The sequence below is a fragment of the Girardinichthys multiradiatus genome, chromosome 14 (genome assembly GCF_021462225.1).
Source record: "Girardinichthys multiradiatus isolate DD_20200921_A chromosome 14, DD_fGirMul_XY1, whole genome shotgun sequence".
In the NCBI taxonomy this organism is placed as follows: Eukaryota; Metazoa; Chordata; class Actinopteri; order Cyprinodontiformes; family Goodeidae; genus Girardinichthys; species Girardinichthys multiradiatus.
Window position 1 is genome coordinate 19102704 of NC_061807.1, and position 24158 is coordinate 19126861.

General features: G+C 39.2%; 1 protein-coding gene and 1 non-coding gene across 3 annotated transcripts in view; one reads left to right on the plus strand and one right to left on the minus strand.

The window, feature by feature from the left end:
- Positions 1-3596: 3596 nt before the first annotated feature.
- LOC124880803 (meiosis 1 associated protein) overlaps positions 3597-24158 on the plus strand; it is a 60674-nt gene continuing 40112 nt past the window's right edge. Inside the window, exons 1-4 of one of the 2 annotated variants that reach the window (XM_047386156.1) lie at positions 3597-3769; positions 8724-8987; positions 9136-9333; positions 12207-12372. In XM_047386156.1, coding sequence (XP_047242112.1) covers positions 8730-8987; positions 9136-9333; positions 12207-12372 — 622 coding nt within the window. In that variant the 5' untranslated portion in view covers positions 3597-3769; positions 8724-8729. Of the gene's footprint in view, positions 3770-7317; positions 7551-8723; positions 8988-9135; positions 9334-12206; positions 12373-24158 lie in introns of those variants that run through there. The other variant, XM_047386155.1, reaches the window with a different exon arrangement.
- trnaa-cgc lies at positions 9947-10018 on the minus strand. The gene has a single exon. It is a non-coding gene; the product is annotated as a tRNA-Ala (tRNA).

A 24158-nucleotide genomic window follows, 5' to 3' on the forward strand; every position in this document is an offset into this window, starting at 1 on the left:
TGCTGTATAGAGTGAATTATTTGAAACTGTTCCTATATGGGAGAACTGCTCAACCTTAAAGCCTATGTTTGAGGACTATTTGTCTGTGTGAATCCAAGTTTTGACAATGTGCACAAAATAAGTAAATTGGCAATGCAACCAAAGTTAGTTAAAATAATCACTAAAACTATTGGGCAAAGTTTCCACCGATCCTCAGAGTCAATCAGAAAGGAAACGGCGGATTAGCTCACTGTTGTAAAGCTCCCTTTGACCCAGAAGTATGTGTTTGTGGCTACAAAATTAGAAAGCACATCCACAAGTGCGTTTTATTATTTGAGCGTGAGTTTGCAAGAGTGTGTCGCTGTGTAAGAATGATTAAGCTCCAGTCATATCAGAGCACTTAATCCCTTTTACAGAGACGTTGAATTTGAGACTGAAAGCTCCACATTCATTTCAGAGAAAATCCAAAGAGTAAAGGCTGTGTATCCTGCCAAGAATCATGTGCCTAAAATATATGTTAGAGATAAAAATAGAGCATTGAGTTGTGACAGGAAGTAGGACCTGACAGAGGGGGGCGAATGGAAGAAAGAAGAAACCCTGTGAGAGGCAGAGGCATGATGAGGACTTCTGATGAGGAAAAGGAAGAAATCAAGAGAGAGGAGCATTATGGAGAACTGCCAGTGCCTTCAAGAAGCCACAAGCACACACACACACACAGACAGAGAGAGAAATGTACAACTTACATTCAAATCAGCACCAGTGGGTAAAAAGGAACATCAGGAAATGGTTTTGCCAGGTGCAGAGAGTTATCTCCTAAAAACAGATGTTTATGTTTCATATTTCTTCATGACACTTTCATTCACCCCAACAATGTGTAAATTGTGTTTAGAGGGTCTGTGACCATGCAGCATGTCAGTTAAAAATCCCTTGATACCCACACATATTCATCGGTAAAGTTACGTTCTCCCTCACCAACACTGATTAGATCGGGATTCTGCTGGCAGATTGCAAGGTCTCTGTCTCTCACACATTTGCACGAGCTGTGAGGACTAGAAAGCACTTCAGTCAAGTAGGTCAACCATCAGGAACAAATTTCCATATTGCTCTCGTACTCTACTGCAGTGACTGGCCTCTCATTGATCTTTTCCCTCCATTCATCTGAAAAGATGAAAGAAACCAAACAGATGGATGTGCAACAGAATAAGATGTAGACGTCCTTTTTGTTTTTTTTGTCTCAACTTCTTATTTTTAAGCAGCTTCTGTAATTATTTTTATTTACTTATTAACATCTCTCTTGGTGCTTTGAACTTCTTTGATGAAGTGACAACCTGTTATTTGGTAGAATGTTTGAGGATAGAATTGTTTTGTTATGAATTGTAGTGTTACCATAAAAAAATCTTTTGACTGAAATAAAATCTTTTTGATGCAATAGACTGAGAATTAGAGCTGAAGCCACAGGGAAAGGAACTGCTAGAGATAAGTATGCAACCCGTTTAATAATCTTGGCACAAAAAGTAAGGAATTTTGTCGCACTTTTTTTGCTGCTGGAAAGCTTGTTTATTTCCCCTTAAATGGTTCCACACTTGTGGGTTGAGCAACAGAGTAGACTATGTAGGTTGCACCCCTAATAGACTTGCCAAATCCTCTCTGTTAATGCCAAACAGCAGTCTGATGATGTGGGGTAGAATCTCCCTTATTGGAAAAACAAGTCTTGCCATCAATGAATGAAATGAAATAACTTTGCCATCGTGATTATATTCTGCAACCATGTGGCAATTTCATATCTCCAATCCTAGGGACTGAAATCAATTATCAAAGATGTCAATGCCCCCACAGAGCAGGGTTTATTAGTGACTACCTCCAGAATTTTGGAGTGAAGAGAATGGAGTGGCCTGCCTGCAGTCCTTACCTTATCCTGCTTGAATTGTTGTGGGATCAGCCTTGGTGAGCTGTTTGCATCAGACAGACTAGCACAACCCATTTGGCTGGTTGAGGATTGGGATTCCTTACCGTTCTTCCACACAGAACTAAGGTACCTGTTTGTTTAGTGACCAAATTGGTAAATTGAATGTATGTCTGGCTCTTCAATCATCTGATCCAATAAATTACACCAAACAAGAGTCAATAGCAGAATAAGCTGTTTGGCGTTGACGGAGAGGATTTGGTATGTTTTCATGGGCTCACCCTACATACTCAACTCTGCTACTCAACCCACAAATCAATTTTCCTTACAAATGTACCATCATTCAAAGAAAAATGAACAGGCTTTTCAGCAATACATAATTTATTTCTAAAGAGATCATTGGATGACCAATCAAAATTTCCTCACTGTAGTGCTTAATTTTGCCCCTTACTGTCTGAATGTATTTGTGATTGTGTAAAGAAAGTTAAAAAAAAGTAATAATTTGTGGTTTTTTCTGTCAATCAGATTATAAATTAGTTAGAGATTGCCAATTTGTTCATAGCACCAATAAAAACATATTATTTAGGTCTTCAGTATGAACAATTTGTCAAATTTGGCATAACCGGGCATTTTTCTGACTGCTAAATGGCAGTAAAGTGGTTCCAATTTGGTCCTTGTCATGTCTAGAATATGCATCAACAGGCATGTAGTGGTTTGAATATGTCACTTTGGCTGTGTGGTGGTTACAGGCAAATTTGCAACAATAATCTATGAGTAGTAAGATAGCTCACTACTAATTAATATATACCTTTTGATTGTTATTTGGCTCTTTGTGTTTTATAGATTTTCTTTGAAGGGAAATGTCCATGAAAAGTTCAAATTTTACTTGATTTATCTTATATATTTTTGCCTCCTCTTTCCGTGTGAATCTGAGATGGATTCCTAGTGCTCCTGCAGTGTGTCTAAAAACCATCTAAAAAACGTGTTCTATTTTTCATACAGCTAGACCCCTCTTACAAAACCACATCACTAAACTCCTCTTCCATCATTTGATGTGAACATTCTTTCACAGTATTTCACAGATTAAAATGACTGTCTTGGTTTATCTGCATAGCAACTATTTAATCTCAATACAAGGGATTTTAATAGTTTATAAAAACAATTTAAAACAATTGATGTCAACTGGCATCTCCACCAGTGACCTGTATAAACAGCATTGCAACTAGATTGTGACCAGAATTGTTAAAGACTACTGTAGCCTGTCGATATCAGTTATTCTCTGCATTTTACTTGTTTTAGAGCATTTCAAGTGGTTTGGGAGCTTTCCCAAAAAAGTTTTGTTTTAGGAACATGTAAAAGAAAGGTCCCAAAACTTACTCATTTTTAGACAAATCAATTTTTATGAGTAATTCATGTGCATGCCACATATAAATGTGAATCGTCAGTAGAATTTTCATGCGGACTTTATTTCCGCGTGTAAATATGAAGTCATTGCTGTCTATTTGATGACTTCCCCAAGATATGTTTCTGTTATCATATTCTAACTAAGAATAAAGAAGTTATACATTCAAGACATTCTTAGAATTGGTAAGCAACGATTTTTACACTGAAGGGAAGTGTCAAAACTGTCCAGAATAAGCATGTAAATGTTTAATAGCTTTTTTGTTATTTGCTTCTGTATGAGGCAAGTATCATTGGGAAGTTCATTTCCTGGCAATCTTTTAGATATTGACTCATTCTAAATTTGCTGCTGAGTATGTTCATTATAAATATTTGAATCAGTCTGCTTTGGTCCCTAACCCAACCCTACCTTAATAATTCACCAGATTTCTTCACACTGTTGTGAAACTGATATTTCAGTAGTAAAGAACTGAACTTAACTGCAAGGTAAGTTTAATATTTTTATTAAATGACCACCAAATGAGCAGTGAACAGTTTTTGCGACTGAATTAGAAGCGGATGTTAGCAAATTAGACAACTGAGCATACCGTTAGCACTAGCAAACGTTAGCCTGCCAGCTGGGTAGCTCTTAGATGTAAGGTAGCAGCTAAAGTTTTCTGGTTTAGTTGCTGAAATTATTTTCTGGAGACGTCCACGGGTATGAACTGTTTAGCTGTAGCACATTTAGCACTTCCTTATTTTACAAGACCCAGGAGAAATAGGTTTACCTAGCTAAAGTAACAGTTAGCTGAAGCTAATGCAACTTAGCTAAAGACCGTGGTGAAAATAGCTAAGTCTATTTAATAGCTATCTTATCTGATTGTATTCATAATAAACAGCTATGTAAAGTGTTTATATGTATTTTAATTGTATGCAAAAGTATTGTTTAGTTTATATTATTTGTGCTTAAAGCTTAAAGTAGAAATGTAAAAAGAGCTATATTTGATTAGGTACACTAGAAAAACAAAATCATAAAAGTTGTTGTCAAAACAGTTTTAGCAATAAAATAAATTTGAAATTATACTAATATCGTTTGTGCTGGATAATACATTGGAAATGTGCAGCAATCTAAAAGCTGAAATTTAAAGGACATTTATGTCCTGCAGTTGAAAACCTGTGAAACGTTGTGACCCAAAAGCACGAAAAACAACTAATGCTTTTCTAGATATTACAATTGAGGTTTAGCGAAAAATATTTGCTGATCGGCCTTTTTTGATGGTTGGAATATATGTCAGGTTTTATGTTTGTTTTTTACTCGTAATAGACCTTTTACTCAGCCAAAAGATGACATTTGTTACTGTTGTCTATTGGTCACAAAAACAAGCGTGGGGTCCTGAGATGCTTTTCAGAAAACAAAATATACACTGCTCAAAAAAATAAAGGTAACACTCAAATAACACATCCTAGATCTGAATGAATGAAATATTCTCATTGAATACTTTGTTCTGTACAAAGTTGAATGTGCTGACAACAAAATCACACAAAAATCATCAATGGAAATCAAATTTATTAACCAATGGAGGCCTGGATTTGGAGTCACACACAAATTTAAAGTGGAAAAACAGAATACAGGCTGATCCAACTTTGATGTAATGTCCTTAAAACAAGTCAAAATGAGGCTCAGTATTGTGTGTGGCCTCCACGTGACTGTATGACCTCCCTGCAACGCCTGGACATGCTCCTGATGAGACGGTGGATGGTCTCCTGAGGGATCTCCTCCCAGACCTGGACTAAAGCATCCGCCAACTCATGGACAGTCTGTGGTGCAACGTGACGTTGGTGGATGGAGCGAGACATGATGTCCCAGATGTGCTCAATCGGATTCAGGTCTGGGGAACAGGTGGGCCAGTCCATAGCTTCAATGTCTTCATCTTGCAGGAACTGCTGACACACTCCAGCCACATGAGGTCTAGCATTGTCCTGCATTAGGAGGAACCCAGGGCCAACCGTACCAGCATATGATCTCACAAGGGGTCTGAGGATCTCATCTCGGTACCTAATGGCAGTCAGGCTACCTCTGGTGAGCACATGGAGGGTCATGCGGCCATCCAAAGAAATGCCACCCCACACCATTACTGACCCACTGCCAAACCGGTCATGCTGAAGGATGTTGCAGGCAGCAGATAACTCTCCACGGTGTCTCCAGACTCCGTCACGTCTGTCACATGTGCTCAATGTGAACCTGTTTTCATCTGTGAAGAGCACAGGGCCCCAGTGGTGAATTTGCCAATCCTGGTGTTCTCTGGCAAATGCCAAGCGTCCTGCACGGTGTTGGGCTGTGAGCACAACCCCCATTTGTGGACGTCGGGCCCTCATACCATCCTTATGGAGTCGGTTTCTAACTGTTTGTGCAGACACATGCACATTTGTGGCCTGCTGGAGGTCATTTTGCAGGGCTCTGGCAGTGCTCCTCCTGTTCCTCCTTGCACAAAGGCGGAGGTAGCGGTCCTGCTGCTGGGTTGTTGCCCTCCTACGGCCTCCTCCACGTCTCCTGGTGTACTGGCCTGTCTCCTGGTAGCGCCTCCAGGCTCTGGACACTACGCTGACAGACACAGCAAACCTTCTTGCCACAGCTCGCATTGATGTGCCATCCTGGATGAGCTGCACTACCTGAGCCACTTGTGTGGGTTGTAGAGTCCGTCTCATGCTACCACGAGTGTGAAAGCACCACCAACATTCAAAAGTTAGAAAACATCATCCAGAAAGCATAGGTACTGAGAAGTGGTCTGTGGTCCCCACCTGCAGAACCACTCCTTTATTGGGTGTGTCTTGCTAATCTCCAAATATTTCCCCCTGTTGTCTATTTCATTTGAACAACATCATGTGAAATTGATTGTCAATCAGTGTTGCTTCCTAAGTGGACAGTTTGATTTCACAGAAGTTTGATTTACTTGGAGATATATTGTATTGTTTAAGTGTTCCCTTGAACACACACACACACACACACATAGTAAGAAGATGTGAATAACAGAACTTAGAAATAGATTAGTCAAATGTTGTATATTGGCTGTTGATACTGTTTGTGTTGTCACTGTACTCCTGGCATACTCAGAGAGTTTGTGAATCATTGCTGTATAGTATGATATTTAACTATTTCAAGTTTTGTGAGTTTGAATCTGGACCAAAATACAGACAGTACCGGGGAAGCAGCATGGTGAATAAAACTGGCTTAATAAAACAAAAGTATAATAGAACGTACAGGCCTTTACGAGGTTAGCACACTGTGAAGCATGGACAGAAAGCTGGGCTGTGTCGTGAGGAAAAAGAGTTTGGAAAACAGACATGAAATCAGGCGGGCAAACAGCAGTGAATGACAAACAGAGAGCTTCAACGGGTAAAGAAAGAGGTACCAGCCATGGACTAATTGAGGCGGCGCAGGTGAGCAGAAGCTACTTGATTGCATATGGCTGTGACTGAGGGTGTAAGACTAATAAACATGAATGAAGCAGAACACAAGAAAAACAAGGGAAAATATTTACCATAGATCTAACTGGAAAATGATCCAAAAGTACAAAGAACACTAGAAGAAAAAACACAAAACAATGAACTAATAAGAAAAACACCTAACAATGATTAAAAAAAATACACAAAAGAAAATTAAAACCCAAACACCTCCAGATCGTGACAAATAAAAATTATTTCAAAAATCTATTTGAAATGCAACAATACCTGTAAAAAAAAAACAATTTCAACCGACATCTGACTAATGTAGGCATGCCAGCAGTGACCATATTTCACTGCTGGACTGAATCTGATTACTTTTACATCAGATAAAAGTAAAAAGAAAAGTCATGATGCAAGTGGAAGGTGTGAGGGTGAAAGGTGTTTGATGTGGTCGTCACGGGTGGTTTGCGGTAGAAATTCAGTCAGATAGAGATTGTGGGAGCACAGTCTTCAGTTGTGAAGAATATTATCTGTCAGTTATTTTTAGCCTGATCACTGAAATGTTTTTTTTTTGTCATGTTTTGAACTGATGATGTAAACAAAGTAAACTACCTTTGAGACTAAGCCCAGAGTAGAACCTAGTTTGCCTCAACCGGCCACTTTTTCAGCTTTCTAGCACAGGTTTTATCAATAGCTGTGTGTGAAAGTGTTTGCTAGTGTTTAAACTCTAACAAGCGAGTGCTTGGCAGGGCCAGATTTAGAGCAACATGATGAAACAAACCTGAAATCCATAAAATTCAAAAGAATACTTGCAGACAAAACTACTGCCTGTGGGACCCATATGGTGAGTCAAATCAATTTTTTTATTGACTAAAACTGGTGGACTTAAAGGCGGCGACAGGACAAACACAGGCAGGTTTACGGACATGGAGCAAGGTAGTAAGCACTTGGATGCAGTGGCAAATGATAAAAACAGAAGAGTATAAATACAGAGGCAGGGTGGATGACCAATGAACAAGAGGAGCTAATCAGATGAGATGTGGTGCAGCTGGAGGCAGGGAGAATACAGAGCAACTGAAGGAGGGAGGCTAATTAATGCTGATGAGTGGGAACACAGAGAAAAATCAGAAATATCAAAACACCAGAATGAACATAAATAAATAGCATAAATAAACTCAAATAACAGCAACTAGAGAACATAAACAGGGATATGCAAAGAAACAAAGAACTCAAACATCTAACACTGGTGAATCATGATGTTTGTTTTCAAAATCATTTAGTAACAGAGTTGTCTTAATCCATTAAACATCAAGGTTAGATGGTAATAGATTGCTATAGATCAGGCTACATGTTTATTGGCACATTTACAGAGAAAATCCAGCCTCCACTCTCTTGCTGCCTTTGTCCAGAAAGGGCCTGTTAGACACCAGTGTTTTGACAGAATTAATGACCTCACTGATTGAACTCACCCCGCTATTATTTTGAACATGCGCCTTTCAATTAATGACTCAATTACACAGATTCAGCACCATGCCTGCCAGCACTGTTGGATCTATTGGTTTACAATCATACTACTGCACCCATCATTACATTATTTGCTGTGGAAATATAATTTCTACCAAAAACAGTCATTGATCCAGTTATTGATGTTGGACTGCATTGATTTTGAACACAACTGCAAAGCTTTTTACACTGAGATAAAAAATAAAAAAAATACACAAAATTTATGTAACAAGTTATTTGTTTTACAGGTCAATTGTTTTATGCTGTTTGTTGGTGACTGCTTGCTTTTTCAAACTAGACATGTACCAAAATGGCCGTGTTGCAACTAAGGAGCGGTTACTATCGCCTAGTCTGTTCTTACTTGGATATATAACCAAAAAACTAGCTGAACTGGTTTGTGTCAGAATACCATTCAACAGTCAAAAAACTGGAGCTCACAATTACTACACAGTTTTCTAAGAGGATTGTGTTTTATTTAAAATAAATAGTGCGTTGTGTATTCGTTATTTTCCAGGGGCTTATGGACAACAGAAAGAGGCAAACCAGTTCTTCCAGTTCAGGGAGTCTGGTCTTCTGGTCCTCCTCATTTTCACGTCAACCAGCGAGGGTGCTGATTGTGGAGGCATTGCCCCCCTGTTGGTCAAACACTTGTACCGGGCTTTGTGATGCCCTGGATAACTTCCTGTCACTAGCCTGTAGTCTGGATGGACCCTGCAGGATACCCCTACTCAGCCTGTACGCTGTCAGCAGGCAGCAGGAGTGTCTACTGCCGTTTGTGGTGAGAGAAAATTACAAAAACAGTGAAATATACATTATCCATTCACTACTGTATGCTTCAGTTTTTCAGGTCCTGTATTATATCCCCCCTCTATGTATTCCTACTCCTTCAACCCTCCTTACTCATTTTTGCCGCTTTCTGTTTACAGCAGGTGCGCGGCAATTTAGCCAGGCTGCATTCCTCCGTCGAGGAGCTGAGGTCTATTCCAGGTGAAGGCTGCATCAAAAGCGCAGCTAAAGGAGGTGATCTGCTGCGACAGGCGGTGCTGGACAGTCTGCAGCAGTTTAAACAGTATATCAGACACACCAGCACTGGCAACCAGGCCCGCAGCAACGTCTCTGTGGAGGTAAAAATAAAAAGGATATATTCTCACCTCATAGCCATTTTAGTCATTTCCATCTGACCTGGACACTTTTTGAAAAAGACCAGCTTTCTGACAAGTTCTTTGCAGGGGATTTATTGAACTCTTGGTGTACTGCTGGCTAGCTTCAATTTGTCAGATCAGTGGAGGAAAACCAGCCAATGAATCATACTTTTGGATAAGTCACAAGTTCAAAAAGTGTCAGAAGAATCTTAAAAGCAAACTTTGTCAAACTCAGCTTTCAGAGCTGTCATTGTCAACTCTAGCCTAAAGGATAAAGATGTTTGTCTATCTGAAAAAACTGTGTTCCAGCTCCACATTATGCTGTTTATTTCTTACACTTCATTGATTAGGGCTGAAGGTAATATGGATCTGATCCCACACATCAGAGTCTGAGGTTTAACGTCCTCAGTTTTGTTTTCGTAGATGGATTCTCAGTCTCTGGCATTAAACTATATTTGAATTCATATTTTTCCCTTTCTGTATATTTGTGTGGATCATGATTTGTGCTATAAGAAGGCACGTGACACAGACACACATCTGCAAACCTTTAAGAAAATTCTACTGCTTAATGTTGAAAACTACAACTCCTAGAACATGGAGATGCTGGGGATTGAACCCAGGACCTCATACATGCGAAGCATGCGCTCTACCACTGAGCTACATCCCCTGAGTGGACAGTCACTGAATGGAAATAATTACACATTTTCTTTTATGAGGCCTATAATACTAACTGTACATCTGATAAAGGCTTCATAGGTCTTAAAGCATCTGACTGGCATATATTTCTCCAGCAAAAACAGGATTCAGGGTTCTTCTTTAAGAGTTGCACCCGTCCATTGACAATCTATCTAACTAATGAATTTATCTCTTAGACCTTTATTCATCCGTCCATCCACCCACCGATCCGGACAACAATTGATCTGTCCATTATCCATCCAACTATTTAATTATCTCTTAAAGCAATTATCCAGATATTCATCCTTCTGGCAGATCATCTGTCTATAAACCATCCATCTATCTATTTATCTCTTATCCATCCATTAATCCATCCTTTTGCCAATCCACCTTCCTTCCTTCCTTCTTTCCTTGTATTTCGACTCAAAGTAATAACTTGGTGGAGCCTATTATATGGTTTTGTACATTTGAGGTTATATTTAAATAGTTTGTGAACCTAGTGAAGATAGGCCTTTCTTTATACTATTACTGTATGCCATCCGAAAACTTTGAACCAGTCATTTAGCCCTCCATCTGCCTTATAATAAAACGGCTATTTACAAAAATAGTTTTAACCGAGAACATGCTTAGTTTTGTGTGTCTTTGCAAGAACAGCTTATAGCATTTTTGTTTGAAGGGAAAAATGTCAAGGTCAGATTGCCCACTCAATACCCATGTCATAAATAACGTGGGTCTCCTGTTGCTCACCACAGCATGGATGAGCACAATGTGGAAGTAGGACCAAGGGATAAATTTATCATTATACCTAAAGGCTTTTAATAAGCTGCATTGATAAAGTATCATAGCTGCTGCTTACGGCCCTAAACTCAAACTTTTTGGTGAAGGAACGTGCTGTAAATTGCTAAACCTCCAGGTTGTAATATTTGGAGTATGAGCCAGTCCCATCTGTTCTTCTTGAACTTGCTTGCTTTGTAGACTCCAGACTCAGTGGTTTGTGGATGAAGATTCCATGGATGACACAATGAGACCCTCAAACGATCCGATTCTTTTGAACGACTCTTCATCTTGAACGATAGGGCTCGAGTCTGTCAGTGAGAGCCGTTCTTTGTTTCTTACTGCTTTGCTTGCTTCTAATGCACTGCACCTGTTGCACTCGATACTGTTTTCAATTTAATACAATTCATAATTATACTTAGACGACTACATACGGGAACAGGTAGAGGGGGTGGTAAGAGCATACAGAGCGTATTCTCATTGCTCACTGTTTGTTGTCATCACGTGTCATGACGGCAGACGTTTGGCACTGTGTGCGACGCCGACGCAGTCTGCACGCAGCTGGAGAGAGGAGGAGGAGGGTCATGGTGTGCTCCCTAAGTGTTAAGTGTTTTTAACCATTATCGCCCTGCTTAACTGCTGTATTTAATGGGGCAGTCATGGATTTTTGTTTCTGCCAAAACAACTCAATCGCTCTTTGTCTTTTTCTGTTTTGTTACATTTTGCTTTCTTTATTTTGTTTCTATATTGCAAACGACACAAAAATGCGATTAATGCGCACAACACTACATGGGTATTTGATATATATATTTTGAAATTTTAAACTTAATCTTGTGAAAATAAATGCATAAAGAAACATTTTGCTGTGGTTCTATTTTGCATCTTTTAAATAAAAATATGAATCTTACTTGCAAATGATTTAACTTTTTTGTGAATTTCACCCATACGTTTCCCAAAATGAATATATTTAACGCTATATTAGGGATTAAACGGCTTGTTCTTAGAAATATATACATTTTCAACAATGGATCGTTTGAACGGCTCTTTAAAATGAACGGATCCTGAAGATTCGGTTCACCTCAAAGAGCTTTAAGTCTCGTCACTACCTTTAACCAAACCCATGAGCTTCTTTTGAATTTTGATGTAGTTGATGTTGACATGAGCACCACCTTCTGGTGTGGCGTGGGTATTTACAGAGTTTTATACTAAAATGCCACAGTGTAGATGGGAAATGTTTTTTTAAAAAAAGGAAAGAAATCTGTAAAATATATATAGTGCATAACGTTGTATAGTTGGGGATCTTTCTTTGTTTTAACGTTTTCACTGTACATCCTGGACCCCTGTTTCGAGTTTGAATTATTTCTCAATTAGTTGTTTTTAATCAGTTTTTCTTCGTGTTTGCTCAGGTTACTGTGGTGACCAGCCAGCCGGGGCGCAGCGTTGTTCTTCAGTTGGAAAGCGGGCTCAAAGAGGCTGACCTGGTGTCACTGAGGAGGCTTCTGGTTGTTCAGATCGTTGGAACGGGTGACTGGGGCCAGGACCCACACTCACCGGAAGCCACAATGACTGAAGGTAAAATGCATGAAGAAGGATTTTCAACAGATAACACCTGCAGGCACACAGCAATTCCTCATTTAGGGGAGATATGTTGTTTAATTGTTGCTAACTGCTCTGTTAGCTGAAAACATAACTTAAATAACACTTCCAGCATGCCTTCCTCTTCTTCTCTTTCACCTCATTTATGAAATTGCATTGCTGATGTTGGTACAGTTTCAGCATAATTCAGCTCGACTCTATTATCTCAGTTTGTGGAACATTTTTGCAAGTTCTTTCACAGCCATCATCATTTTGTTTTGCTTTATTTGCTTGGACATATATTCAAGAAAAGAAAAAGCAAAGACAGACATTTGTAATTAAGAATTGGGAAGTTTGTGAAATATTTAGTCTGCTGTGAAATCTATCAAAGGAGGAAATGATTGAGCTTAGTAGACGTTTTGAGTTTATGTGATAAAACCCATTACACTAATGATGCCTGATGAGTTTTTCGTTCCTGACACAGCTTTATCATTTACGTAACGCTGCCTGTAAACCTGTCGCCCTTGTCTCGGCTTTTTAACACAACATCAGAGAGACGTCGGTGTTCGTTTGTCTCAGTTCTCCCCATTAAACCTTGCTGTTGCTATCTTTAGTATTGATGTTGTTTGGGAGCATCAGTAGCACAAGAGAGAAGCAGCAAAACAAATCCACAGAATTCACACTGACGGTTCTCCTGCGGCTGAATGCTAAATCCACACAACTTTTGTTTTTATTGCGCCAATATTTTCATATGAGAATTGCTTATTTCTCTTTCTTCCCAGTGTTTATTCAAATAAAGTAATTTTATTTAAAAAAATTAGAATAGAACATGGAGACCGACTCTGGGTCTTGAGATGAGTATGCATCTTTTTCCTGGAGTGGCGGTGCTGGGATTGTGTTTGAAACATAATTAACATCCATGTCTGCCGATACAATTCAGTGTTGCCACTAGGCTGGTGTCCCACATAAATCTCTTTATTGGAAAATGTTCTTGCCACTTTAGACTGTTGCTGTGGCGTGTTCTCCAAACACACTGAAGTTTTTCTTGTGTTTGGGCAGTTTAAAGGGTGTAATGGTACATTTCCAGATATGATGGATGGCTCCTCCTCTAGGGGACAGAAACATGAATAATCAGTCTTGGTACAAAGTGAAAGCAAATTCTAAGGCTTGAATTTTCCTGCTAACTTTAACATCTGATTTAATGCTTCTACTTTAGTCTGTTTTAGTTTAGTCTACTTTAAGTCCTTTGGTGGTTTGGGTTGTGTTTCACAGCCACAGGGCTTGAATGCTGTCGAATGAGACTGATGTGTCTGACAGTTGAGGCATGATTCGAATTGAGAGTCGTTGTGTCTACATGGCACTTAAAACAAGGTTTTTGCATAGTCTTAAAAAGTCTTAAATTTCAATCAGTTCCTTTAATATCCTACATTTTCTCAAATGTGTGCAAATCTTCCATTCTAGGTTATAAATTTCATTCAGTTGGAAATCAGACCTGTCAGCTTGTTTAGGGGATTAAAATCAAATCGTTTTTTCCTACCTAATCCTCTGCCAGTTCCTTCAGGAGAATGTATATTTATTTAGATATGGCTTGAAAAACACATGGTTGTCAGAGTATATTACAATTACTTCTAACTGGGTAGGTAAGTTACTAAGTTGATTATGTATTTTGTATAATTTATGTAGGTCCTAAATTTATATCATAATGGTTCTAAAAAGGTCTTAAAAGTCTTAATCTAGCCTGTTAATAGCCTGTTAATAATGTAATGTATTCAGTTTTAATCTGTCTGTTTTCATAACAAATTAGTAACAAAAAATAAAATATGAAAACAAACTTATCAGAGGTCTTATTAACCAAATTCTTGTGTTGAAAGAGCACTTATTGCCATGACTGTATGCCAACATTTTATATTACACTATTGCTGGGTTTATCATAACTCTAGGTTATCATAAAATACTCAGCATCACAGATGGCATCGTAGATATGATGCTTAAACATACAGTACATGACACAGTTGTGACATGACTTAGCAAATATGTATTTGGCCATTTGGGGGTGCTCATTGACTTTATATAGAAAATTAGCTTTTAGCCCAAGATAGTCAGGTGATCGTTGAGGAAAAAAAGCTACACAAATAAGCCTGGCCCTTTGTAAAAAAGTAATTTCTTCCTAACCCTGATAACTGGTTTTGCTACTTTTGGTGTCGGGTTCTTGTGAGAAATGGCAGTAAGTCTTTTACATCACTGTTGAGGACGTTTGGCCCACTCTTCTTTGCAGAATTATTTTAACATGGAAACACTGGCGGGATTTCAAGCATTAATCACGTGTTTAGGTCATGCCACAGCATCTGAATTGGATTTAAGTACCGGCTTTGACTAAGGTACCTCTTTGACCCACTTTGAGGCATTCAATGATGGGCATGCAGGTGTGCTTGCCTTGCTGCATAACGAAGTGGGCTTGGGTCACAGCCTTCTGTGGCTGGTTCCCTCTATGTTGTGATAGCAAAGTCTCCGTCATGTTTGTAAGCTTTTCTTTAGACCCTAACAAAGATTCCAACAATTATTACTAACAATAATAAGGTAAGGGAACTTGTAAAAACCTGAGCTGGAATCTGAGGAGAAGGAAAGTCAGGTTACACTTGGTACCAGGAGGTGATCTGGTACCATTTGTAAGTATTTAGAAATTGTCTTATTGAGCTCCAGGCAGTGGAGGTTCTGGGCATCCTGGGCGAGCCCCTCCGTCTGCCTCTCTAACAAGTTCAAATGCAAGAAATTGTCAGAGAAGAAGGATTTTCAACAGATAACACCTGCAGGCACACAGCAATTCCTCATTTAGGGGAGATATGTTGTTTAATTGTTGCTAACTGCGCTACTAGCTGTAAACATACAGGTCCTTCTCAAAATATTAGCATATTGTGATAAAGTTCATTATTTTCCATAATGTCATGATGAAAATTTAACATTCATATATTTTAGATTCATTGCACACTAACTGAAATATTTCAGGTATTTTATTGTCTTAATACGGATGATTTTGGCATACAGCTCATGAAAACCCAAAATTCCTATCTCACAAAATTAGCATATCATTAAAAGGGTCTCTAAACGAGCTATGAACCTAATCATCTGAATCAACGAGTTAACTCTAAACACCTGCAAAAGATTCCTGAGGCCTTTAAAACTCCCAGCCTGGTTCATCACTCAAAACCCCAATCATGGGTAAGACTGCCGACCTGACTGCTGTCCAGAAGGCCACTATTGACACCCTCAAGCAAGAGGGTAAGACACAGAAAGAAATTTCTGAACAAATAGGCTGTTCCCAGAGTGCTGTATCAAGGCACCTCAGTGGGAAGTCTGTGGGAAGGAAAAAGTGTGGCAGAAAACGCTGCACAACGAGAAGAGGTGACCGGACCCTGAGGAAGATTGTGGAGAAGGGCCGATTCCAGACCTTGGGGGACCTGCGGAAGCAGTGGACTGAGTCTGGAGTAGAAACATCCAGAGCCACCGTGCACAGGCGTGTGCAGGAAATGGGCTACAGGTGCCGCATTCCCCAGGTCAAGCCACTTTTGAACCAGAAACAGCAGCAGAAGCGCCTGACCTGGGCTACAGAGAAGCAGCACTGGACTGTTGCTCAGTGGTCCAAAGTACTTTTTTTCAGATGAAAGCAAATTCTGCATGTCATTCGGAAATCAAGGTTCCAGAGTCTGGAGGAAGACTGGGGAGAAGGAAATGCCAAAATGCCAGAGGTCCAGTGTCAAGTACCCACAGTCAGTGATGGTCTGGGGTGCAGTGTCAGCTGCTGGTGTTGGTCCACTGTGTTTTATCAAGGGCAGGGTCAATGCAGCTAGCTATCAGGAGATTTTGGAGCACTTCATGCTTCCATCTGCTGAAAAGCTTTATGGAGATGAAGATTTCATTTTTCAGCACGACCTGGCACCTGCTCACAGTGCCAAAACCACTGGTAAATGGTTTACTGACCATGGTATCACTGTGCTCAATTGGCCTGCCAACTCTCCTGACCTGAACCCCATAGAGAATCTGTGGGATATTGTGAAGAGAACGTTGAGAGACTCAAGACCCAACACTCTGGATGAGCTAAAGGCCGCTATCGAAGCATCCTGGGCCTCCATAAGACCTCAGCAGTGCCACAGGCTGATTGCCTCCATGCCACGCCGCATTGAAGCAGTCATTTCTGCAAAAGGATTCCCGACCAAGTATTGAGTGCATAACTGTACATGATTATTTGAAGGTTGACGTTTTTTGTATTAAAAACACTTTTCTTTTATTGGTTGGATGAAATATGCTAATTTTGTGAGATAGGAATTTTGGGTTTTCATGAGCTGTATGCCAAAATCATCCGTATTAAGACAATAAAAGACCTGAAATATTTCAGTTAGTGTGCAATGAATCTAAAATATATGAATGTTAAATTTTCATCATGACATTATGGAAAATAATTAACTTTATCACAATATGCTAATATTTTGAGAAGGACCTGTAACTTAAACAACACTTCCAGCGTGCCTTCCTCTTCTTCTCTTTCCCCCTATTTATGAAATTGCATTGCTGATGTTGGTACAGTTTCAGCATAACGCATTGCAAATGTAGTGCAGTAATGGAGTAAGCAGGGGACACCTACTCAACACAGTGGAGTGCCAACTCAATACTGACTGCACATGCATAAAAGCAATAGAAATCTTGTTCAGGGCACAGCTGGCAGATAAATTATATGGAAATATCTGGTGCTTTTTCGCCCCACTTTATGCTGTCACCCGGCGCAGCTGCCCACATGGCCCATATTCTAAACCGCCACTGGTTCCAGGAGGATGTTTGTACTTTGTTAAGTATTGAGAAATGTTCTTACTTGGTAGGTAACAATTACCGACACTGAGAAGTGAAGAGCCAAGGATGTGAGAGCCAAGGATATTGAGGTGGTTGAGGTAAGAGATGGACAGGTATTTGTGAAGAAATCTTCTCCATAATCAGTGATGTTCTAGAAGGTGAATGTTGGAGGGGGTGTTTTTACTGGAGGATCTGCAGTAAAAAGTCATGGAGGATTAGTAAGTATTCCAGGTAAGTATTATGTAGTTTATTTCTTAAATTTCTATTATATTTATTTTTTTGTTTATTTTTTTGCAAGTGGCACAAGTCTTCCGATGTTGCAAGCTAGACCGTGTTAAATACTAAACAAAGAGCGTTGCCATGGTGAAATGACAGCATGCAACAAGCTGTAGGAGCCTCTTTCTGCAGACAGTGTAACTGGCACAGCTTCCCTGGCAGGCTGTCAATGGGCAAACCTCTTCAGTCCACTCCCTTATCGATTGTCGCCATATGATGAGCATTGTGGGAGGAGTTTATTGCCTCCATACTGTTTAATGTGGAAGGTGTTTCCTGACAATAGAAAGTGTTGCTTTAAATCAGGGACAAGGCCTATCAGCGTAACGAAGCCAGGAGTTGCTTTGTCTGACGCTTTATAAATGTAGTCAGCCAATTGAGAGATGCGGACAGAAGGCGAAGAAAAGAGAAGCAGGATGAATATCAGGATGGATATCTTGCTTTTAAACTTACAATTAATGTTAAGAGCGTGATGCTAAACAAAATTAACAAAGCATGCTTAAAAATTACTCCTCATGAAAGAAACAGTTCAGGAGAAAATTTGCCGGATTTCTTTACACAAAATAACTTTATGGTTTTTAAACGGCAAAACATCGTATTTATTTTTATAAAACACACGATCCTAAGACAAAAGAATATAAAAACTACTTGACACTTATTTTAGGAAAAGAGATGGAGAAAATAGCAAAAGAAGTTAATATGACAAAAAACTAGTTTACTTTTTCTTGACACGAAATGTTCTGAATTTTTATTTTATTTCCATTTATTTTTTTACAAAAATTCTATTTAAACCATTTTTATTTTGTTGAGACAATGGGACCTGGAAACCTTTTCACCTGGCCTGAAAACACTGAGAGCCACTGGCAAACCACTTCCAAAAGGTTAAGTACAAAGTGGCAAGATGGGGGCCATTAATATTCTTGGGTGGGCATAACAAAACCAAAGTCATAACAGCTTTCAGGTTTATCATTTAGGTATGTTGCTATAACGGAAGTCAAAATTTACACCTGATTAACAATTAAAAAAAAAGTTTTAAAAAATCTTAAACATTCCTAAGGGTTTTGTGAAAATCTAACAGTTAATGTTTTTATTCACCTATATATGAAAAAAAGCTGATTTATGTTACAATAAGCTTTTTAGTGCCCATGATTTGAAAATATTGAAGCTCTCCTAATTGTTTACCTAAATATGTGATCCTATTGACTGACATTCAAACAAGGGCACCATGAAGAACAAATAGAGAATATAGACCTAAATATATAAATTAAATATATAAGACATTTCCAGTTGATCGTAAAAATATGAAATATAGTGGTGGCCAAGGCTGCCTGGAATCCCTGGAGGCGCTATTGAGCACTGGTCTAAACTTATAAGATTAATCCATGATGTTTATGATGTGTGAAGAGTAAAAGCATAATAGAAGTTATATGAAATTTGTAATTAGTGGTTTCTTCTGAAAGGGAATCCGATTTATTTCAGCGCAATCGTATTCAACTATTGTTCCTCTGCTCCCCCAATTACAAGAGAAAGCACAAGAATTATGTCAACTGGAGAGAGAAGGCATTTTATAAATGTACTGTGACTCTTTTGAAAGAGTAAAAAAAAAACATTTAAATTGCAAATAAATCTTAAGTAATTACACAGTTAAGTTTATATTTAATGTTGAGTAAAGCATAGAGCATCAACTGTAAGAGCTGAATTTGCCATAAATTCTTCATGAGGAAATTTCTCCAAGCTGTACCATTGAAGGCCTAGATTCCTGTCTGAAGATTGAAAACTATGAACTCTATTTATCTCCCCATCTTTTGTTGATGTTACGAATCTTCGCCGAGTCATTGTCAGTGCTGGAGGACATCCACTGTGAAAAACAGCAATGCTCTCACACTGACAGGAACACTTTCTGAGGCATCTTCGGTGATAAATTTCTACTGTCTGATTGTCTCCAGAGAGCACTGTGGCCTTGGGAACAGGGCCATGCTTAAATGATTAATGAGTTTCATTCTAGCCTGAATTTTCTTGGTGAAGCAGACCTGTGGTCTTAAAGAATTATCCAAAATTCCCACCAATTTAACCCTTGTGTGGTGTTCGGGTTTGTGGGACCCCTTTTCATTATTTACCAAAGGAAAAATGATACAATTAATGTACAATAATTGTAAATTTATTTCCACTCATATCGTGATTTTAATTAAGTGTTTGATTGTGAGGCATTAAAAATCACAAAATGCAACGGGTCCACCAAACCCAGAAACATTGGCTGAGTAAAAACAATATGAACACCACACAAGGGTTAAGTTGTTGCATAGATTATTGTTTGTCTCCGTGGGTAGATAGAAAATTAATTAGAGGGCATTATGCTTTGTGAGATGTCTCTGGTTCTTGTAATATTTTACTTACAGCTTCAGTCTAAGGGACAGTTTCTGCAAAAGTACACTGATCAGCTAAAACAGTATGGATTCTGGCAAATAATGAAAGCTCATCTGAGAAACTCTGCCACCTCATATTCAAACAGATCTTACTTTGACACTTAGAACCCTGCTGAATAATGCCGCTGCCCAGTTCCACCTCCAAACAACACCATCAATTCCACAAAAGAGATTGGTGAACTTTCCCAGGAATGGCTGACCCTAATCCACACCAACAACCCATCCAAGATGTTACCAAGGAACCAAGGGCAAAATCTAAAGCTAAAACTTGCATCCATGGGAGAGTTTTAATGGCAAAACCTCTGCTGACCAAAAAGAGCACGAAGGCCATCTCGAAATGGCCAAAAAAAACACATCTCTATGATCCCCAAATATACTAAATAAGTCACTAAATAATACTCTGTTAGCAGGTAAGACAGTAGTGGAACATTTCCAAAGTGTCTTGTAACATCTGGTCTCAAACTGAATCAACATTTCAGAAAAACAGCTCCATACCTACAATCAAGCATGGCAGTGGTAGCTTAATAGTTTGGGGCTGTTTTGCTGCTTCAGGACCTTCAGGATCTAAACTGATGACCAGAAAATCCTGCAAGAGAGTGTCTAGCATCAGTTCTGGCCTTTAGGCCAAGTGTACTTGGACTATGCAACAGGACAATGCTCTGAAGCACATCAACAAGTCCAGCTGTGAATGAAGGTCTAGAAATAGTCAAGACAAAGTCTGGAAGGAAATCCATTTGAGATGCTGCAGGACAGCTTTCATGCCTTATTCCTCCACTTACAGAGATGTAAAATATGCATTGTCAGTGATCAGAAATGCTGGAAGGCAGTTGCTTTGGCCAAGGATGGCACAAACAGGGCAAATTGCTTTTTCACCCAGAGCAAAAGTTGTTTTACCATTAATAAATGAAATCCTAATTTGAAAAGATCGTTTGTAGTTATCTATGTTATATTTGTCAAATATCACATTTTGTTTGACAATCTGAAACATTTAAATGTGACAAAAATGCAGAAACAGAAAGAAATTGTAAGGGTTGCTTATCTAAATTTCTAAACAAGATGTGTTTTTTGGCTTGTTTTTAATGCTTGTTATGAGACTCGTAGTTCCCAAAACTTCCCATAAATCCTTTTGATTTGGCTAACTAACTCTGTTTTATCATCTTCATACTGGGACAAATTCTATTCAAAAACGGCTTTATCCTTTTTCTCCACATCACATCACAGCTCCGTCAAATCTCCAACTTCATTTACATTTAGCCCAAAGATATGTAGACCAAATCCAAATTCAAAACACTTTTTCTGCCATTTACTCAGCTTCCAAACAGGGTTATCTGTACACTGCGTATTGTTCATTGATCAACGCTCCATCAATGCACCCTTCAGTCTCGGATGAATTAACTTTTAGCTGGAAGGAAAACACGTCAGCACAAAGACAATAGGAACTTGGAGAGAGCAGCCCAGATACGTTCACTTCTGACTCAGCCGCGTCCAGTCCTGCCTAAAGACCCATCATCTGAGCTCAGTTCCAGCTCTCTGCTAGTAAAGAGATAATGTTGACAGTTATATTTGAAGAATAGCAGCTCTGTCGTTTCCCAATAGCATTAAACATACAAGTTCAGAGTCATTACCCATCCACAGTCAGAGCAAGATTTCTTTCATTCAAATGTTCACTGCTGTTCAAGCTTTTCACATTTATTCTGTTTATAAACTCTACAGCAAACAACAGCTGCTACTTATGAATGATGCATTTACAGATGACATTTTAATTACATGTAAATCGCTCCTGTTCTTAATTATGTTTAATCTTTCAATACTGTGAGCGGGTGTTAGTAAAATGTTTGGTACAACATTTATAAATGCAGTAACGCTCTGACTCCTGACAGTTTTATCTGCTGCATTCGTTCAGAATACATTTTATTTAAATTTGTTGTTACAATAAGCAGAATATGGATGTTGTGTACTGAATTAACAGCACTTATCGAACGCTAGGCCGTTCCCCATTTTTTGGCGATCTATAAAACTAAGTGAAACCCCACCAATTTACTTTTTTTTTCTAAATATATCGCAAGAGGAAGCTTTATTCTTCACTAAACAATTCCCCAAAATGAGTTTTGCACAAATACCTTTTAGTTTTTCAGCAACTTAAACACAGGCAATGACATTTTAAGGTCCCTCAGACATTGCTGACTCTGTTAACAAAATGGTAAAAAAAAGCATCTTTGTCTTTGCAACACCCCCAAATGTCTCATATCATAACAAACTAGAGACACTCATCTTTCTAACAAGGCATAACTTGTCTTTCTGGCACCTTCTCTGGTTAAGTAATTTGCTTGCACATTACAGTCTGCTGGTTGCTCGCCGGCTGCTAGCTTGCGCCCTACTCTGTTAGCTTCCAGTTATGTTTGCAACTGTACATTTTGATGATACACATAACCAGGGGTGAAAGTAGTTTGAAATTCTTGCCGGTAGGGGCGGAGATAGAGGGGGGGGGGGGGGGGGGGGGGGGGGCTGGGGCATTGGGGCCATATATGCATGCATATATATATATAAATATATATATATATATATATTTATATATATATATGTGTGTATGTGTGTACATATGTGTGTGCGTGTGTGATGTTACTCTCATCTGTGGCCCCCTCGAGATATCTCTCTCTCAGCAAAGTCCAAACTCAAACTAATTAAAAAGTATCAATATTTTACAGGGGTTGGACAATGAAACTGAAACACCTGGTTTTAGACCACAATAATTTATTAGTATGGTGTAGGGCCTCCTTGTGCGGCCAATACAGCATCAATTCGTCTTGGGAATTACATATACAAGTCCTGCACAGTGGTCAGAGGGATTTTAAGCCATTCTTCTTGCAGGATAGTGGCCAGGTCACTACGTAATACTGGTGGAAGAAAACGTTTCCTGACTCGCTCCTCCAAAACACCCCAAAGTGGCTCAATAATATTTAGATCTGGTGACTGTGCAGGCCATGGGAGATGTTCAACTTCACTTTTATGTTCATCAAACCAATCTTTCACCAGTCTTGCTGTGTGTATTGGTGCATTGTCATCCTGATACATGGCACCGCCTTCAGGATACAATGTTTGAACCATTGGATGCACATGGTCCTCAAGAATGGTTCGGTAGTCCTTGGCAGTGACGCGCCCATCTAGCACAAGTATTGGGCCAAGGGAATGCCATGATATGGCAGCCCAAACCATCACTGATCCACCCCCATGCTTCACTCTGGGCATCCAACAGTCTGGGTGGTACGATTCTTTGGGGCTTCTCCACACCGTAACTCTCCTGGATGTGGGGAAAACAGTAAAGGTGGACTCATCAGAGAACAATACATGTTTCACATTGTCCACAGCCCAAGATTTGCACTCCTTGCACCATTGAAACTGACGTTTGGCATTGGCATGAGTGACCAAAGGTTTGGCTATAGCAGCCTGGCCGTGTATATTGACCCTGTGGAGCTCCCGACGGACAGTTCTGGTGGAAACAGGAGAGTTGAGGTGCACATTTAATTCTACCATGATTTGGGCAGCCGTGGTTTTATGTTTTTTGGATATAATCCGGGTTAGCACCCAAACATCCCTTTCAGACAGCTTCCTCTTGCGTCCACAGTTAATCCTGTTGGATGTGGTTCGTCCTTCTTGGTGGTATGCTGACATTACCATGGATACCGTGGCTCTTGATACATCACAAAGACTTGCTGTCTTGGTCACAGATGCGCCAGCAAGACGTGCACCAACAATTTGTCCTCTTTTGAACTCTTGTATGTCACCCATAATGTTGTGTGCATTTCAATATTTTGAGTAAAACTGTGCTCTTACCCTGCTAATTGAACCTTCACACTCTGCTCTTACTGGTGCAATGTGCAATCAATGAAGACTGGCTACCAGGCTGGTCCAATTTAGCCATGAAACCTCCCACACTAAAATGACAGGTGTTTCAGTTTCATTGTCCAACCCCTGTACTTTGCTGTAGGCTTTCTGTATAAGGTATAAATTATAATCACTTGACAATGTAGAATATATATATATAAATATATATTCAGTTGTTAAAGAACTGCCACGTATGGAACAATAATAAACCATTTTCTGATGCATAACGTTTCATCTTCAGTTACCGTCTTTTCTTTTGAACAAAGAAGTTATTGCTCTCTGCATTTTGATTTCATTTAAATAAAAAATTTGACAGTTCGGTTGTTTTCGTGGTTTTTCTTTAAAAGTCTGTAGATGGAAAGTGAT